The 19,689-nt window shown below is 51.9% G+C and overlaps 2 protein-coding genes across 2 annotated transcripts in view; one reads left to right on the top strand and one right to left on the bottom strand.

Annotated features, from left to right (window-relative positions):
* Positions 1 to 8,516, top strand: part of CMTM4 (CKLF like MARVEL transmembrane domain containing 4) — an 83,100-nt gene extending 74,584 nt beyond the window's left edge. Inside the window, exon 4 of the mRNA XM_049864720.1 lies at positions 572 to 8,516. Coding sequence (XP_049720677.1) covers positions 572 to 736 — 165 coding nt within the window. The 3' untranslated portion in view covers positions 737 to 8,516. The remainder of the gene's footprint in view (positions 1 to 571) is intronic.
* Positions 8,517 to 9,234: 718 nt separating this feature from the next.
* CMTM3 (CKLF like MARVEL transmembrane domain containing 3) lies at positions 9,235 to 19,453 on the bottom strand. The gene is made up of 5 exons (XM_049864721.1): positions 18,947 to 19,453; positions 15,126 to 15,281; positions 13,951 to 14,046; positions 13,339 to 13,501; positions 9,235 to 10,428 (listed from the first exon to the last, which is right to left on the bottom strand). The coding sequence occupies exons 1-5, from the start codon at positions 19,085 to 19,087 to the stop codon at positions 10,400 to 10,402; spliced, it is 585 nt and encodes a 194-aa protein (XP_049720678.1). The 5' UTR covers positions 19,088 to 19,453; the 3' UTR covers positions 9,235 to 10,399.
* Between the last annotated feature and the right edge of the window lie 236 nt (positions 19,454 to 19,689).

Here is a 19,689-nt window from a genome sequence, read left to right as displayed (position 1 = left end):
ACTCCAGATGTGGCTTTTCTCCCTGCAGCTGCAGTATAACATCACTGACTTTCAGCTATTATAGGTAACAGCAACCAAAGTAACCACATAAGAATCAAAAATTTCACTTCTCACATTGTTCTTTCTCTTACAAAGTCCCATGCTTTCATGCCTCTGGAGTCATCCCAACAAGTCCCGCTTCTGATCCCAATTGTAAAAATGGCATGGCAGGGGCTGTGTCTGACCTCTAACTTCACAAGGAGGAAGGAGAATCAAGGTCAACAGCTCAAGGCTGATTCCTGTGAATCAACTGGATGGCAGAGGGTTTGTTTTGTTTTTAGAGGTCAGGCATGCTTCCACACTTTTTATCAATTCTGACACCGTCTGTCCCTCCATGGCACTCTATACTTCTCTGCTGGGTTCGATAATTTGTTGCATTGACCACACAGAACTCATAGACCATACTCACGATTATGGGGTTTATTAGGGAAGCACCCAAAAAACTCAAAGCCACTGCCATTGAGTCTGTTCTTCCCTGAGACCCTGTAAACAGGTAACATGCCCAAGTACTAACCAAGCCTGTTTCTTTTAGCTATTTGGCTTCTTGGCAACTGCGGTGTATGCGGTGAACACATTCCTGTCTGTGCAGAAATGGAGAGTCAGCCTCCGCCAACAGAGCACCAATGACTACATCCGAGCCCACACAGAGTCCAGAGATGTGGACAGTCGTCCTGAAATCCAGCGCCTGGACACGTGAGGACCTGCAGAGGCCTCCTCCCTCCTGCCCATCCCTTCAATCAAGTTTTCTTTCCCTTATCATGTCAGATTTTCATGTTATTATATTGAATTTTGTCCTCTTTGATAAAAGTTCATTTGGGAAAAGGATTTTCTGAGTGGCCCTGTTGGCCGGTATATGGGTGGACGAAGCCCCCATATCCAGCTGTCCAGACAGCTATGGGCTGCCAACAGGCCATGGATTCTCCAGCCTGTGGTGGCTGTGGGAGCAGCCAGCCTCACTGGCTTTCTGTGTCCACCTTAGATCTTAACAGTCTCTGAACACAGGCTTCACATCTTGACTCTGAACCACCCTGTCACATGTGTTTGTAACAAGTCAAGACTTTGGATTAAATGAGGCTGCTAAGAGGAAAAAGATATATATAATCAAGGAATTGAAGGCACAGGTCAGAGTAGTCCGTCGACAGCGATTCTCAGGCAGCTCCTGGAAGTTTCTGCACTCCCATGGTGCACTCCAGGGCAGCGTTGAAGCTGGCTGCTAGAATCCTTGCCTCCTCCTTGTCTTCCTTACCTGGACATGGAGACAGCCAGCACAAGCCTGGAAGGCCATGTGTGACCCTGAAGGTCTTGGCAGAGGGGTGCATTGGTTGAACTCTTTGCTAGGTCTGGACCTTACTGGGCTGGAAGAGCTTCTGTCCCCTTGGGACAGCTCCATAGGACTGCTTACTCACAGGAGGGTCACCTTTTGTTTCCTACCCTGCTGAGAAATCACTTGATTCTTCCTCAAATTAATCACTTTCTTGAATCCCAGATTCTTCTCTGGGAATATGGGGACTGTCTTGCTTTCCAGTGTCCTACTTACCCTAAATGCTTTGAGGCTGAATTGCAGATTTCCTGTCATTTTACCTTCTCAGGTAGAAACCAGGAAAGAAATACAACTCATTCCACCAGCCAAAGCACTTGCCCGTTTGCTGGCTTCATGGCCCACAGGTTGGGGGGGGGGGGTGTTTGTGTGTTACAAATAAACACCCACACACCCGTTTTAGGGGATATGTTCTAATTTTCAAATGCCTAAGAAGAGTTCTTAAGTGATTCTGAATAGTCTAGGATTTGAAATACTTGAATTTGCACCGTTACACATCCTTTCCCTGAAGCTTCAGAAGGCACTGATTTAGCATTTGGTGCCTCGGGTCATAATCATGAACATCGATCTTGAAGTTGTTGGGGGAAAAAATCTAGTTACTTAGAGTTTTTGATTGGATCCTTGATGAAGTGAAGGTTATTTGCGATGAATGAGTTCAGCGAGCCCCTATGTTGCTTTATGTTTTTTTTTTTCCCCCAATTGGAGATTAATTTTATCTTTTATAGAAAAAATTTTAATTTGTCAGGTTTTCACTCTTGGAACTGTTTTTAATGTTTACAAACTTCACTCTAGCTCCAATATTTTGCATCTAGCCCTCACCGAGGAAAAAACCCTTACTGCTGGCTGGAAGATTTTGCAGTGATGTGGAGACTCCCAAGGGTCTTCTTCTAATGACCGTTTACAGCTTTAGCAGTGTACTGAGTAATAACTCGGAAAGCGAGTATGTGTTTGAGTGCGGGAAGGAGCGTGTGTGTGAGAAAGTGTCCATCCATGGACATGTGGCATTGCATTCATCAAAAACAGGCAGTATCTGATTTCCTGCAATGGGGGGATTGATCAGGTAACACTGCTGGAGTGGGGATTTGACAGGAAATGGTACTATACTGTCTCTGAAGGGTTGGGGTTAGGGGTTAGCTCCCTGAACTGAACATCTGGTACGATGCGAGCTCTGCTGTAATTCTTTTCATGGCAGCGGCCCAGGTCACATCTTTGAGCACCATGCCTGCCCCTGGAGCCTTGGCTGCTGGTGCAGCCCCAGCCCGTCTGGTGGATACTCACCTCATTCAGCTCTCACAGAGGGCAGCCAAGCCTGTCCAGAGCTGGTGCTACCCAGCTGATACGATGGAGCCCTCTTCCCATGTTCCTCCTGTGTCAGCACAAACCGTGCTTCCTAAACTTCAAATCTGTTATGTGTAGTGATTCTGGGGGGAGATAATGACATCCAGATTTTATCTGTTCATTTTATGTATTTATTTCATATTTGTTAGGTATGTATGTGTAGTTAAAATTGGGTTTATCTCTCTCTAGGAGATACGGTTATTGTCCACTTAAAAACAGGGTCACAAAGACTCAGCCTTGCATTCAGTGGCCCACTTGAAAGGACCACCCTGAACCTTATCAGACATTGCCTTCTGGGAAGCATGTTACATGGCCTCCATAAAAGGCCGCCTTTGAAGTGAGATCGAGAAAAAGAATACCATTCAGGCAGGACTCTTGTCCAATTTTCCCATGTCACTTCAATAAAACCAGTTTATCATCTGGTGAAAAGGAGACAATTGATTGGCCCCCTGAGGATGTGTAGTCTGCTGCAAGAAACGGTTCTGAAGCCCATTGACACTGTAAATGCTGGTAGATGATAGAAGGTGATGACATCTGATGCCACAGAGTGAATTAGGAGTCAGTTTGGATCCTGGCGCTAGAATCTTTCAATTATTTATGTTCCTGTAACTATTTAATATCCTTTGTGCAATGAGGCTCCGCCTGCTTTTTGTCAATGTTTTTCCTTATATTTAATTAGCTTCCACTAGCCCTGGAAGTGGCCATGTAGACCTTCTAATGGGTGTAATGCACAGAACGACGTCTCATCCCATGTAGACAGTGTGCTGAGGAAAAGTTACAAAGGGAATATAGTTGTCTATGGTGAGTGAAGAGACACCTGTATTTTTCTTATGTTGCCTTCTGTGTATAAGCACAAGACAATCTAGATTTGGCGGGGGGCTTAAAATGACCTCTCTGTGAATTGAAGAAAGCTTAGTTTTGCATTTAAGAGTTCCAATATGGGCCAACGTCCGTTTGGTTTGGGGCATTTTAAGGCTGTGGCAACCTTTGTTTTTCTGTTGAGACGATATTGGCTTTCATTGTTGGAGCCAAACTTGACGAGAACGGCTGTTGCTGTGTAAATTTGAATTTGTACAGTGCACTTGAAACCCTCAAGCATTTGGTGGACTCTCTGGTGGTTTTAGATGAATGCAAGCCTGACGTCTTCAGAGAAAGTTTATCTTGGCACTCATCTGGTCTGCTGGGAGTTCTTTTCCTCCTATTCTCTTTTCTCCCCACTTCACACTGCTAAAGCTTTGGAGGGAAGTTCCTTTTCCCTTTCATACGGAGCGATTACAATCATGAAGGCCTAGAGATACTTCTTGGCCCCATAGAAAGCTGGAAAAGGGCAGAGGCTGTTAACAAATTAAAATCTTGTAAGAGAGGATTGATTTAAAGTAAAGCAAGTAGAGTTTTACCCTGTGCAGTAACAGTCATTCAAAGTAGATTATCTTTGCCTACAAAAAAGCAAGAATGAAGGTCCGATAGTGATGTCTTCCTTGGCAGCTTGAGCTAACATGTACAGTGTGGGCAAAGCTCAGCCTGGACCACAAGGAAGCCAGTGAGGAACCCAGGCTGGCTCTGAGAGGTGTGGCCCTGGGAGGCTGAAGGTATCTCCACCCTTGGCACCAGCAGGAAGGCTCAGCCTGCAGGCAGGCACTGCAGGCACAAGATGTCTCTGCATCAGCCGCTTCTGGCCAGCTTTAGGACTCAACTGAAACCATTCCTACTCTCTTATAGTTTTTTCATGGGGCAGTTTTTTCAGTCTGTTTTTGAAGCTTTCTTAGTGCTTCATTCTTGGGTTAAACCATATGGAGTCTGTGAGAGGTGAAGCACTAACTCTTTTGTCCACACGTCTGTGCAATGAATAAGCCCTGAAGAGCCACTCTGTGTGTCTGTGTGCCGTCTCCTCTCTGTGGCCCCCGCCCACTTTTTCTTGTAGACGCGCATGTGCTGTTTGGGAAGCTGTCCTTCTCCTATCCCTGTGTTCTTAGAGGTGGACCAAGGCCTAGTCCCATCTGTGCAAGATATTCTATGTGCTGGTCTTAGAACCTGTCCTGACAGATGAATAGAGCTTAGAGACAAACAGAGAGACAGTTTAGTGATTCTGGAAGGAAGCGATGATTTAAGTGGTTCCAACTGTGCCTTCCAGATTCAAGACGAAACAACCAGTAAATCAGTGTGCTACTGCCCAATTGTCATTTTCTCTTTATTTACAGGAACATAATGGCGTTAAACAGGTAGGAAAAGGAGAAAATACTTTCTAGGCCAAGGGCTGCTGATTGATTCTCTCCAGCAGGATAAAAAGTGCTTCCGGTTTGGGGAACCACCATTAGCTTGTGAGGTCTCCGAATGCTTGTTTAGCTCCTCGTGAAGTTACAGGATCCAGAGGTTTTTATCAGCACGCATTCCCAGGACCAGCTAGGTGATAGCTTGTGGGGCTGCCATTCTGGGCTGCTGAGGTCGGGGAGACGAGAGGAGGGAGGAACAAGGAGACCCTGACCCAGCTCACCCAGGCCCTGTCTGCCGTCAGACTCTTTATACCACTAGACATGTTTACAAACCCAGGCTGTCTTGAAAACGTGTACTTGGTTAACTACCTTCCTATCCTCTTGTCTTTGGAAAAGCGAGGTCTTATGGTCCAGAATCAGCTTGAGGGGAAGAACTCAGTGATGGGGGCCAGTATTCCTTGGTGCCGTGGGTGGGCTCTTGGCGTCTAGTTTTTGGGAACTTGTGAATCTGGACAGGTGACTCAGAACCTGGTTTGAATGCGATCTTGGATATTTAGGACACAGACCCAACCCTTCTTCTTGTCAGCTTTGTAAACTTTCCTAGCTCTTTGTGAAAGCGCTTGTTTCGTCTCTGCAGATACCGTTAAAATCCTAAGAGCTGACTGGTCGAGAAGGTAATTTGAAATATTAGGCCTTTTACATTTCTTTTATGCAGAAACTATCTCTGAAAGAAAATATCCTCAATATGGGTTAGATCCAGAGATTTTTCTTCTGAAAGTGAGTGTTCTTTTTGACTTTTCTTCACTCCAGTAAATTGCATTTGTATACTGTCGGGCTTGGAACAGGAGTGGGTCCTGACATGTCTTCTCATTCTTCTGACTAGAATGTATTCCTTTTCCAGTAAGATACAGTTTCTCAACCTTTGGCATTTTTTATTTTTCTTTCCAGTTTTTATTAATCCATAAACATAACGGTAAAGAAAAAATTACCCACAAACCCGTGAGTTTGAATCAGTGGCAACCTGCCAAAAACCAAGTCTAGATTATGGATCCTTGAATGGTGTATCTGTTTCATAGGGTTAGTGAGTTTCTTGTCTACATTTTTTATGCCAAGACTTTAATTCAGGTCACTTGCTAAATAGATGCACAGAGGTAGGTGGCCTGGTTTCATTGGGATGTGTAATACACCAGTGGTCAGACAGCCTTCAGTTAGGGTGTTAATACTGCTAGACTCGGGGGGGCAATCAGAACTTTAATAGTTCTGATTTATGAGTAAGAACTTGTCTGAAACTGCCTTTATCAGCTCTGTTGATGAGATTTAGGGCGAGGCCCAGAGTTTCTTTTCATAATTGTGCCTCGAAGGAGAGAAGGTGTGCGATGACATTCTGATAATGGTTTGTATGGGACTCGGCAATACTCTGAAAATACCAAATCTGAGTCGTCTTTGGATGTCTCTGTTGATACCCAGTAGGAAACACCCTCTTTTATCAGGAAAGCAACCTGAAGGAATGGTCAGGAAAATGAGGACAGTGGAGAGAGCTTCCCATGAGAAGCAGAGCCAGGCCCAGCTGGTGGCTGCTTCCCTGTGCAGGCCCTGCTTTGCCTTCCTGCCTTGGCCAGAATCCATTTTGCAAGTGTTGAGACTGCTGTCCTCTCTGCAGAAGTGAGGAAGGCTAATGCTCAGGGCTTGAAGGGAGAACTGGCTGGCCCGAGGGCTGTGTGGAGACAGGCTCCTGGGGGAGGGCAAGGGCAGGAAACTCGGGACATCTCCCAAGCCGGCCCCAGCCTGCAGAGGGGCCACCTGCTTCCAGCTCTTGAAAACTGTCACTCATTTAAAAGTGCGTTTTCAAATCCAGCCCCACAGTGAAATCTATTTGGATAAAATCAGTGCTTTTCATAACTTGATTTTGTTTGACGTGGTTCCCTCTAAGAGAATGCTAGGGATTGAAAATATTTGTATATGTTGAATTTTGTAGAGTTCAGGAACCCATGGCAAAAACAGTAAACTATTTATTACAGGTATGAGTGTATTTGTTTTTCCGCCAAACTAGGCAATCCTGTCTTTGTATATTTTAAGACAGATTATAATCACTTCACCTTTGGTGCCTTCCATGTGTCACACAAGCACTCTTGTCAATCATGGGATTGAAAAAAAAGATGTACATTTGGTTAAACCAGATAACACTATTTTTGTAGCACGATTTTAGATCTCGTCCTTTTAATAATGCTTTCAGCAATGCTGGTTTGGAGGTTTGGCCATCATTCCCTTTGACTTCATATGTATTTTTAAAAAGAAAAGAAACAAATGAACAGGCTTTTCCTGTCTCCTTTCCCCTGCCTTCTCCCCACCATCTTATTTCTGCTTATTTGGATAGTCTGAGAGAGAGAGAATATATTTCTGTGAAATAAGTACTAAGCAGTATAAATTGCATTTGGTGTTTTTGAACCACGTGTTCATTTTGAAGACCCACCACTCACCTCGAGCAGTAATAGGAAAGTGGTTCCATATTCAGCAGAGAAAAGAATACCATCAGTGCTGGCTTCGCCTTCCTGGATTTAAAATGCTGAAAAGCCTGTCTGGCTCCTTCCTTGGTGGCAGCGGGCTGGTGACCAGCAGGGTGTTCTCTGGTGTGGTGGCCCCCAGGGTCAGCTCAGTCAGGCCTGTCCCTCTGGGCCTCCTCCTGCTGAGCCAGATGGGCTCCCGGGAGGGTCTCAGCTGGTTCCTGTTGCTCACCTTCCTCTCAGTTCAGAGACACTCTGGGCCAGCTCGGTGGCCCCTTCTAGGCTTTTGGCCTGAGCAAAATAGCCTCTTTGCTGTGAGCAGCTTGATGGTGTGAAGGCACAGGTAACACTAAGGCTGCTCCTCTTGCTTCCCCCCCCCCCGTGCCAGACGGTAGTTACAGCTGGCCAAGAAACAGCCGAGTGAGCTGGCTGAGCTATTGCAAAATGAAGGTATTGCTTTATGGAGACATGAAATGCTAGCATTTTTCTCTTTGTCTTTGGAAGGGTCAGAATATGTAGTTATTTTATAACAAAGGAAGTCAAGTCAGGTGGCTAAGTAGTAACTTTCTAATATAATGATTATTCATTGGTACTTCACCTAGTGGCACTTTTGGGGGGGCAATGTTATTAACTATTACAAGTTGCTTCTTATGTCCTTTATTATTTTTTTACATTTTAAAGACAGAGCTATGGGCCTTCTGAGGTGCTGTCCATCTGGTAAATGTTGGCTTACGCTGTTTGTTGGTCAGGGGCCCCCCTTCTCAAATTCACACCAGTGCCCCGTGGAGGGGCACGCCCCTCCAGCTGGCTCTCGGGTTTGATTCTGTCCACATGGAGTGGTTTTTGGGGCCCCCTCAAAGCTTTGCTCCTGCTTATTTGTCTCCAACAGCAGACAAAGCCTCACGCTGCCCTAGTTTTCCCCCTTTATTTGCTTTGAAGGACCAATTTTTCACGGTACTTGTCCTGATTGTTTTCATAGTGTTCAAATCTGTATTTTTGTATGTAGAGGGAAATAATTTTCTCCACACTAATCATAATAAATATTGTATTAGGTTGTCATGAAGGAGTTCTTGTTTAATAAACAGACATGTAAAAGCCTTATCATCTCTTCTCTTTTCTCACCTTCACTCACCTCCCGCCCTGCCCTGAAACAGCACACGCTTGTTATGTGAAGGTGAATGGAGACACAGCTCAAGGGATGGGACAAGGACTCAGATGCCTGGTGACAGCTAGCTTTGTGGCTTTGCGTGGCTGGTGAAGTGGAGTAAACGCCATCATGTGCCTCTCTCGGCCTCTGCGCACACAACGTTCACACGTGTTCACAGCGTGCGCTAAGCGTGCAGGTTGGGGCAGCCCTTCTGCACCACGGCAGTGCCTCCCTCTGTCCTGCCATGCCTTGCCTCTTCCGACTGACCAGAGCCAGCGCGGACCAAGGACCTCCAGGCCGCAAGTCTGAGGTCCCTGGTGCAACCAGTTTCCAAACCATAAGAGCCCCAGGTTATGACTGCCTGAGAGGCTGGCAGGGATGGTGCCCTGATACCTAAGTGAAATGCCCCGACCCTCCAAGGGCAGTGGTGACCTGGGCAAGTCATCCAACCTTTCCTAACAGGATTGCGAGAGGATTCAGTAAGAGAATGCACTTTAGATGCTTAGCCCAGTGCCTGGTCCAGAGTAAGTGCCCCTGGCTTGTTGCTAAAACCTAAAGGTGTAGGGAGTCACACCACATGGTCCTAGTTTATGCAGAAGCATAAAAGCGGTCCTGATGTCGTGCGGTTATTCCTCCAGGTGGATAAGGTCTTCTCAAACACACACATACACATTCCAAGCAGGCAGTCAGTCTGCTTTAATCCAGTATGATTTTTTCAGGGTAGGAGAGTCACATGCAAGAGAGAAAAAGGATACAAATGCCCCAAACCCAGGCCCAGAGCTCAGGCTCATTCACAAGGCCCCTTGGGTCGCAGGAAATGCCATTTGTTAAGAAGCTGCTTTTGTATAAAAAAAAAATTATATAAAGTTACAAAATTCCACTGAAGATACATACACAATGTAAGTCCTTAGGTGACACAGAAGGCTCGGCTCATCCCTCATGAGATGGTCAGTAAACCTGCTCTGGTGTCTAGAAGTACGTGCATCCCGAGATGCATCCCAAGAACCTCTCTCCCACAAGAGGGGGTGTGGCTGGGCCTGCCCAGCTGCCCAGGATGCTGCCCTGCTATTAGATCATTTGGTACTGTCTGTCTTTTGGACCTGGTCAGCTAGTCAAGGAACTTTTCTTTGAAACAGTCTTAGACCCAGAATAGCCATCTCACCCACAGAAGGCGTTGTCTCCAAGGGTGAGGGTGTCAGTTATAGGCCCTGAGACCCACTCTTTCCTAGATGAGAAGCTTCAAGAAGGAAGAGGGAAGACATGGAATTATTCTCAACAAAGTGCCTGGCTGAGCAGATGCACCAGATGTAGATGAGTGTCAGGAGGAGCCACTGGGACCTGGTGGGTTGGCCCTGCTGTGGATTCTGTTTTATCCCCATTTGTGAACAGACCAGCCTCCCTTGCCCCAGCCCTTACCCTTCTGCTCCACCTTGCAGTGTGCAATGCTCTCTGTGACGGACAGTTTGTAAGGCTCCATTCGACACCAAGATCTGAGCATTGGCGAAAACGCGAGGCTTTGCTTCTTTGTGCTTGTCTTTGGCAGAGAAGTTAAACGACATAAAGTCCATGGGGGCAGAAACGGGTGAGGGCTGGAATAGTTAAGATGCCCTCGTGCAGAGTAGTTAAATAGTGCTAAGCCAAGGGATACCATCTTGTATGCTGGACTCTGGAACACATATACCTTGAGGCTGTGGGGAGGCCCACTGTCAGCATCTCCTGCTGCTGCTCGAGTAGTCACAGCCTCCTTCCAACTCAGCGTCCCCTGGCCACACTGCCAGCCAGCTCGCGCAGGAGGTACAGGCGTGAAGGTCCCGGGGGGTTCGGCTTGCCCAGCAAGAGCGGGCCTTCAGTCAGAGTCAGAGTCAGAGTCCTCTTCTGAAAGGAAAGCAGAGAGGATGCTTGGTCGGAGTTCCCAGGGCAGTGGTGCCTGGAATGGCCTCTAGGGAAGCAGAGAGCAGGTTGTTGGCAGGCACCCTGGGCTCAGGCCTCACCCAGAGCCAACTGCTTGGCAAGAGGGCAGCTACTCGGCTGTGCCAAGCCCCGTGCCTGGGACCCTCCACAGGCAGCTCCTTTCACCGCCAAGTGTGTGGAGGTGAGGGGGTCATGCATCCACCCAACTGAAGCCTGGATGCCCCCACAAGTCTCCCCAGGGAGGGGGGGTTCAGGGCTTCACAGCTGCATCTTGACCCTACCTCTCCCCCCATGTTGGTGGGACAAGATGGGCCTACACTTTGGGGACAGCTATTGTCCAAAAAATTAGAATACATGGAAAAATCCAAAAGCCTCTTTTTAGCCATTTTATAGTTTCAATCCCCTTCCCGTCTTTATTTTTAGATTGTGACCAGAAACAATTTTATAATGTTATGGGTCTGTCTGTGAGGTACAACTCAGGGGTTCCTGAAATCCCTGCACTGAAGGCTATTCTGGAGATTCGTCAGAACCCCCAGCCCCAGGAAGGGAAGCCACCCAAGTCACTAATCCCCCACCCTGGCCTCAGGTACCATTTTCTGATGATCACCCCCTCTCCTTGGCCTCCTGGCTCTGAGAACCCTATCTGCCCTCATGTGTTGCTGGCTCCCCAGAGCGTGGGGCAGGGGCTGGTGGGGCAGCTAGGAGAAGCCTCCCAAACCCTGATTCCTCCCCTTGCCCCTGTACCAATGACTAGCCTGATGAGATTTTGATACATTCAGTTCTACTACATAAGCCAGGAATAATTTATCACCAGAGACTGTTATATACATGAAAGTCTCCAAATGTTAAGAAACCCCAAAAATTCAAATACATGTCTCCGTCCACATTTACTACTTGTTCATTGGGATGGTTGTCTGGAAGCCCTTGTAGCACACATCTGGTTGTTGTGTGCATCGAGTCTGCTCCAACTCATAGCGACTGTGTATGACAGGGTAGAACTGCCCCATAGGGTTTCTTAGGCTGTAACCTTTGCAGAACTAGATCACCAGGTCTTTTCTCCCACAGAGCCACTGGGTGGGTTTGAACTGCTGACCTTTTGGTTAGCACCTGAGCATTGAACCACTGTGCCACCAGGACTCCTAGACAATTGGTAGCAGGTTGCAAAGGCCTAAAGAAAATGCCTGGGGACATTTAACCTAATATTTGCTGCAGTACAGGGCAAGGTGAGCGTCACCCATTTTTGGCAGAGGAATGGTTTCTGCGCTTTGCAGATCCCTGTAGACCCAGAAGCCAGCTGTAGGAGACCGCTCGTTCAAAAACTACCTGGCTGGGTCCTGGGCAACAGGTATCCCATGGGAATGGTCCCAACTCCTCACAGGGCCTTTGTGCTGCCCTAGTTTACCTATCCCACCATGTGTTACCGCTGGCCCTTGCCCAGGGGCACCTCCACCTGTTCCAGAGAAGCACCTCACCTGGACTGCTCTTTATAATCAGTTGTTCTCCCTCCACCTGCCCCATTTCTTCTGTGCACGTTCCTGCACCTCCATCGACACCAAGCTCTGGTCACCTCCACCAGCCTCCGGCCAGGCTGGCACCACTATTCACTCCCATTTTGCTGTTGTAATTTCCAACCCATCTGGGAGGCTTTCGCCTAAGTCTGTCTGGACATACATCCCGCGGTGTACACAACCACTTTCTGCTTCTGGTTCTAACTCCTGCCTGGGCTGTATGCTCCCCGAGGGCAGGTGGCCCAGCCTTGCCCATTGGCAGATCCCTAGTGCCCAGCCCAGGGCAGTCCCAGTGGGTGTCAGGTGAAACCTGCTGACACAAGGGCCCAGGAAAGAGCAGGGGACACTGGCCTGGGTGAGTTTGGTACAGTTGCAGGGAGCCCCCTGAGGTCTCCGAGCTGCTGGCTAACAGTGGCAGCTCCCTAGACATTCAGGGCCCTCTTGGGGGTCGTGAGGGGAGTGGGAAAGAGAAATGGCCAGTAGGTTACAGAGGCGAGAAGCCAGGTCCTCTGTCCCAGGTCAGCTTCTGTTCTCCCTTTCAGCCTCCACCTGCTCTGCTCCTCCTGCCCTTTGGGGTGGGGACCTCCCCTGGTGGTCTCTCTAGGCAGGAGCCCCTGGGCTGTACCTATGGAAAGCCTGAGGGGCACCAGAACCTCCAAACCCGCTGTGGTCCCTCCTGATCCCCCTTTGAGAGTCCACGCCACATGCCCCGCCTGTGCAGGGCAAAACACCCGAGGATGTGCTGTGCTGTCATAGGCTAAAAAGCCAGCCACCCAACTTTCAACTCTGGTTTTGTTTAAATAAGTTAACGGGCACGCATGGCAGCCATTCTGAGCTGGTGAAAGGGAGCTTGAGGGGCCAGAAGGCTGTACTCCTTGGAAGTAAAAAACGAAACAAGCCTGAGCTTGCCTGTGTTTGGCTGGGTGCTCGTGGTTCTCTGGCTTTTGAGCCCCTGGGCTGGGAGACTGCAGGGAGAGCTGGTGTGGTGGACAGGTGACCCCTGGAGGCAGGAGTACGGACTGTTGTGCACGGACAGCCCCCAGGCTCATAGGAGAAGTTTTCACCGAGGAGGCGATGAGCCCTGCTGGGTGGGGATGGGGTATGCCCTCAGCTCACCCTTTCTGGAAAGGCTGAGGCCCTGGGGAGCCTGTGCGCCCCCAGGGGACTGGTTTTACAATCAGTGACACTTGAAAGGACAGGAGAACTGGGCCGAAAAAACACTTCCTGCTGGCAGGGGGGGTGGGGGAGGGTTAGGAAATGCTCCTACCCCAACCTCCGCTAGCCCAGTGCCAAGGGAGGGCTGGCTGCAGCAGCAACAGCCTCCGATGTGATCAGCTGGGTTCCGGGTTTCAGAGCAGCTACCCACCTACTGCTTTGTCACCTTCTTCCTTTGGCCACTTTGGGAGGGAGCATCTGGTCCCTGCCTGCGTGTCGTCTGTGGAGTCCCCTTGTTTGAGGAATTTGGCTACCTCATTGAAGATCAAGTAGAAGTCAATTGCGAACACGATGGTGGCAAAGAAGCCAAACACCTGTGGGGCACAGTTGACAGGGTGGTAACCAGGATGTGGGCACAAGTGGATAGGGCACATCATCAGGAGCTAGGAGCCCCTGGTCCGGGAGGCTGGGAGTGGGGAGGGCGAGAATGAGGAGTTGCCGCCCCAGCTGTACAGCCCACTTATCTGCTTGGGTATATAGCTTGGCTTGGTGGGCACAGACCCCCGATTTAGTGATAAATGAGAAAATTAAGTGTTCATTCGGTTTGGCAAGCAGCCTTTCAAAACCCAGGTCCAGCAGGGTGAATCTCTGGAATAGCTGAGGTCTGCGTTAGAGATGAGAAAGTGGGGCCCAAGCAGGGAAAGAATGTGCCCAGGTTCCACACCAAGTGAGGGTACACAGAGGTACCTGGGCTGCAGAGAGTGGTGAGTTTGAGGGAGGCCTTACTGGGTACACCCCTCCCAGACGTAGGGCAGCTACTTACACCGGCTGCTCTGGAAGCCCCATCAGAGTATTTGGTGACGGTCGTGATGGAGATGGCAAAGTAGATGAGGGCCGCCGTGACACAGCGAAGGAAGTCCTGGGGAGAAAGGAGGATGCCACATGGGGGCCGGCTGGGAGCCAAGGCAGGGGAGAGGGGCTCAGAAGGGCACTTGGTGGCAGGAGCGGGGCTGGAACCCCACTGTTCCCAGAGGAGCATGAGCGCGGTGGCCTGGTCATACATCTGGCCTACAGGCCCAGCATCCATGGGTTCCTACCCTACCTGGGCCCCTCCTGCACTCCCTGATGCTCCTCCCGTGCCTGCTCCTACCCGGCTGCCTCTGGTCTTAGTCCTGTTGTTCTGCTGGCTGCCAGCAGCTGAGGCTGTCCTGCCCCTGGTCCATTTGGGCCCGTCCCCAACAGGGAATGGTTTCCAGTCTGCAGTGTCTGGCTTGACCTATGGCTTGACCTGAATGCAGATCTCCCCACTCAGCGGGGAGGCAGGGGTCGGAACCCACCACGTGCTCCTTTCTGGCTCGCCAGTGGGGCACTCGTAGCAGATCCATTTATGTTGGGGCTTCTGCTTGCCCATCCCTAAATGGGCCAGAAGGTGGAGCCCTCCTCAGGCAGGCGGGAGAACGCTGGATGTGAAGTCAGGAGACCAGGGTTCACCCACTTTTGCTCTTCCTTCTCTGTGCCTCATTTCATTCAGCAAAGTCCACCGGCCAGGCTCTGGGCCGTCCCAGGTGATAAAAGGAGGCCAGGGCTGCCAGATGGCTGAGGGCCGGGAAATCCCTGCAAGTCCTCAGTTAACCCGCCTAGCCCATGTGGAAATGGCTTGAATTCCTGCGGCTGAGGCTCATTCCTTGCAGGCCCAGTTGGGAGCAGTAGCGCCACCTGGTGGCCAAGGGCAGAGGGCCCGTCTCTGAGTTCCCACCTCGCTGGAGGCTGGGGAAGTACAACCACCTGCTCCAGGTCACATGGATGCTGAGTGGTGGGACCTGGATTGTGTGAAGCCACGTCTCTCCACCTGGCTCTAACCAACTGCAAACAGCCCCTTCAATGCGTTGAAGAAAGGGTCTGTGCTGAAAGGGAACAAAACGCACTCTGGCTTCCTCCTCTGGCCACTGCTCATGGGCTGGGCAGCCAGCCCCTGCCTCTCGAGGCCCCAGCTCTCACCATCATGGGCCAGCACAAGCCTTGCCACTTGTCATTCAGCTGCATGGCATCAGCAAAGAGGAAGAAGAGGGCCAGCAGGAATTCCAGCAGGGGTGCCGTGAAGAAGGTGGATGCCAAGGACGCCACATAGGAGACAAAGGCGATGAACGAGAGACCCTGGGAGGGGGGGTGTATAGGACAGAAGTCAGAGCATTTTCAGGGCCCCTTGCCAAGTGCTCAGAGATCCTGCGGGAAGGAATAGAGGAGGAAACTGAGGCTCCATCATGGAAAGCGACCTGCCCCAAGTCCCACAGTTGGTGAGTGGCAGAGTCAGGATGTCCACCCAGTTATGAGGCCCAAAGAGCCCTGGTAACGCAATGGTTAAGCACTTCGCTGCTAACCAAAAGACTGGCGGTTTGAACCTACCTAGCAGCAGCTCCATGGGAGAAAGACCTGGTGATCTGCTCCCGTAAAGATTACAGCCTTGGAAACCCTATGGGGCAGCTCTACTGTGTCACATGAGGTCGCTATGTGTTGAGATTGACTCAGCCGCACTTAACAACAACATGGGATCCAGGATGCCCCCAGCACTTCTGGAGTTGGCTGAGTCCTGACCCCATTATAGCTCCCTGCAAGGACCCAATCAGGAAGCCTCAATCTCCCACCCCTCACCCCAGCATGTGGCAGAAACTACCCAACCCAGTGGTGCCCCAAAACAAACCAAAATCAAACCCAGTGCCATCCAGTCGATTCCGACTCATAGCGACCAGCGGTGCCCAGCAGGGGCAAATCAAAGCTAAGCAGGCCCAAGGGATCCAACGAAATAGGAACCAGCTTCAAAAATAACACCCAACACCTAAGATTTGTGCTTTTCATGGATGTAAATTTTACCTTAAAAAGAAACAATCAAAGCTGAACTTTTAGTTAATGACATACACCTTGAAGTGGTTAGAGTTGAAATGTACTGATGTCTGCCACTTACTTTGCATCAAAAAATAAAATGGATTGGGGTGACAGATGGATACATATGGGATAAAGCAAAAATAGAACAGTGTTAAACACAGGAGTCCCTGGTGGGAAAAATGAGCATGGCAGCTAACCAAAACGTTGGTTGCAGTCTACCCAGAGGTGCCTCGGAAGAAAGGCCTGGTGATCTACTTCTGAAAAATCAACCACTGAAAACCCTGGGGAGCACAGTTCTACTCTGATAGACATGGGGTCACCATGAGTCAGGGTTGGCCCAGTGGCAAGTGGTAAACAACTGTACCATTTTCCGTGGTAGGTATATGGGTGTTAATGGTATAAATCTTCCACGTTTGTATATTTGACAATTTTCATTCGAATAGGACAAAACATCCAGAAGATGCACTCTACAGACACCTCGGCCCTGCTTCATCATTCATCCGACCTTTGTGAAAAATACTTTACCCTTTAGGGTACACTACCCTTTGAGGCAGGAATTCCACATCTGGGAATTTATTCCAAGAAAATAATTCACAAGGGGCAGAAGGAACTACAAGAATCAAAATGTCCGCTGCAGCCTTGTCCACAGCACTGGGAAGGTGGAAGCAACTGATGCTGGAGAGCGCTAAGGCACCCAGGTAGTTCTGCAGGTATGCAGTGCAGGGCAGGCCAAGATGACGGGTTCCTCTGTGCCCAGTGCCTGCTGAGGGTCTGATCCTCACAACCACCCATGCGCCAGGTGTGGCTCACAGCTCCACTTTATAGATGAGAAGACTGAGGTTCAGAAGAGTGATGTGCTTTGCTCAGAGGGGCACCAGAATTTGAACCGTGGGATGGCTGACCCCACAGCTGGACTTCTTAAGCGACACTGCCCTGGGGGTGCTGGGGGAGGTTTTCATCTTTCTGGTTTCTGTCACTGTGGCTGGCTGTGAGCACATCCTTAGCTGAGGTGCTCGGAGTGGAGCCCAGAGCCTGTGCAAGCAGTGGAAGAGGTGGACACCACCTTGGCTCAAAGGCCCTGTAGGGACACTCAGATGCCCAAAGACAATGAGCTTCAGGAATGCCAGGGAACCTCCAGGGCACCCCTCCTCTGCCCTGAACACACCCATGGGGGTAGCTGGGCCCTCTTTGGACAAATGGGAAACTAAGGCCCAGAGAGGGGCTGACTACTACGTCCTGTGCCCAGGGCTGTTCTTGTGTCCCTCCTCTTCCTGTCCCCTCACCCCCACCAGCCTGATTCTGAAGATCCCCCTCTCTCAATTCCTGTTTCCTCATTTCCTGATTCCTGCTGGCTACTTCCTTCCCCTTCCTGTCCATGTCAGCCTCCCAACTTGCGTGGTGGTGGGGGCTGGGGAGATGACCAGGCAGGGAGGCAGGAGTGACCAGGACAGCTCCCCTTGTTCTGAGTGCCCCCGCCTCACACTTCCTCCCCTCCTTCCTCATCCTCCTAGATATAGATCCCTGTCCCTCTCCCCACCCCAGGCCAAGGGCCTGCTCTGTGCTCTGGCCAGCACCCTCTCCACCCATGGGAGGTTCTGGGGGGAGTCTGGGGTCCACTCAGTAGACAGTAGATTCTAGGTTTCTCCCCACAAGTGGCCCCGTCAGTCTCCTAGGTGGGTTTGAGGTGGCCAGCCAAGAAGTCTCTCAGAGTTCAGGCTGAGTCCTGGGGCCCTGGCCCTTCACCTGGAAGTTGGACAAGTGCTAGCTGACTCCAGGGGCAGAAGAGAGAGGTTGGTTGTGGGATGGCTTCCTGTCATCCACCCTGGGAGGTACAGTCAAGAGGTTGGGGGCAGAATCCTCCTCCCCCCTCTCTTGGCCTGGCTCTCACTCGGACCCTCAACTGGTCTCCCGGTCAAACCCCCTAGACCTCAGCTCTCTACGAAGTGGGATCAGGGCAGGTACTGTCAAGGTGCTGGGGGATTTAAGTAACCAGTGGCCGCCCAGTGCTCACCTCTCATCTTCCTCCTCCGTCCCTGCAGGCCCAGCGCCAACCCCCACCCCACAGGCAGACAGTGAGGGAGCTTTCCGTACTGTAGGAAGGACAAAGGCGGCCAGAAGGCCGGGGTGGGGGAGAGAGGGAAGGAGCTCAGCGGGGCGGGGCGAGGGAGCGGAGGAGGGGGAATGAAGTCACTCGCTGAGGCCCGCCCCCGCCCCACTGCAGCCGCGGGGGTGCCTGGCGCCCCCAGCAGAGCGGCCAGGCCTTGCCCAATCCCCGGGAACCCCTTCCCACTCTACACAGCCCCCCGCCCCCAGCTAGCAGGGCTTCTCTCTGACCTCCCGCCCTTGAGGCTCCGCAGCCTCTGCCCCGCAGCTCCGGACCGGTGCTCCCGGCGCCCAGGAAAGTGGACCCCACCCCGGCTCTTGGAGAGCCGAGCGCGCTGATTCACCCCGGGGCCCACCCAGGGGGTGGCGGAGGGCTCGCGGAGCAGGGCGCCACTGTTGAGGCCAGGCGATGCCGGAGACGCAGCCCGGCCCCGAGGCCCAGACAGTCACATCGCGTCGGTGGCGGGAACCGATCCCCCTGCCGGTTCCAGCCGGGCTTTCCTACGGCCCCCCAACCTGTGACACGCGGGCTCCAGAAGTGCGGGAAGTTTTGAGTTCGGGCCCCGCCTCGCCACTGCCTGGCTTTCTGAGCCTCAGTGAACACGTCCGAAACTCGGGGAAGTTTCTCCAACTTCGAGGGCTCTGAAGAGGAGTCGGCCGAGCCGGGCGCTGGGACGCAGGGTGCTCGGACCGCGGCACCCCCACCCGGACCCCAACCCCACCTCTACCTCAACTTGAGAAAGGAGCACGGCGCAGCCGAGGGAGTCGGCGGGGGAGGGTCCCAGGTGGCTTCCCCGAGGCCGCGCTCCTCCTGGCAGGGCCCCCGCCGCACTCACCGACTCGGCCAGCAGGAGGCAGCCTTTGCGCGAGCAGAGGAAGGCGCGAGCCGGCAGGAGGGCGCGCAGCCCGGCGGCGGCCGGGCTGGGCCGAGAGCGGCCCGCGGGCTCGGGGTCCGGATCGGGGTCTGGGGGCCACATGGCGGCGGCGGCAGGGGCCAGGGTTCGGCCGCCCTCCCTCTCACCCCGCTTTGGGAGGGAAGCGGAAACTGAGCCTGTGCAGCAGAAGAAGAGGCGAGCCTCGCCGCGAGGGGCGCAGGCCCCGGCGCCCCGCCCGCGGCCCGCCCCGGGCCACCTCCCCTCTGACCCCGGCTGCTCCGGCGGGTGCTGGGCAGGCCCGGCCTCGGGCCTGGGGCCTCCTCGGATCCCGCAGTCTCCCCGCACCCCTGACTTGGCGGTTCAATCCCTTCTTATTATCCCCTCCTCGAACACCCCGTCCAAGCTCCCACCCATCTCTCCCTGCCCGGAAGGTTTGTCTACACTAGCTGTCTCGAGTCTGACTTCCTGCCCATGCGCGTGTCCGCGACCCAGGAACCTAGGCCTCTAAACAACAAAGACCTCCCCCTCGTCCTCCCAAGGCTTTGGCCCACCCCTCCCCTCCCTCTCTCGGCGGGGAGTTTCCCTACGACCTCCTCGGCCACCCCTCCCATCCTCTCGGGCCTCAGTGTTGGCAGCCCCTCGATTTGGTCCTCGACTCCCACCCTTTCCATGCTGGTGGGGCTGCTACCAGACGTACACCTCGG

The sequence above is a fragment of the Elephas maximus genome, chromosome 21 (assembly GCF_024166365.1).
Source record: "Elephas maximus indicus isolate mEleMax1 chromosome 21, mEleMax1 primary haplotype, whole genome shotgun sequence".
Taxonomy (NCBI): domain Eukaryota; kingdom Metazoa; phylum Chordata; class Mammalia; order Proboscidea; family Elephantidae; genus Elephas; species Elephas maximus.
This window is presented reverse-complemented; position numbering and strand designations above follow the sequence as displayed.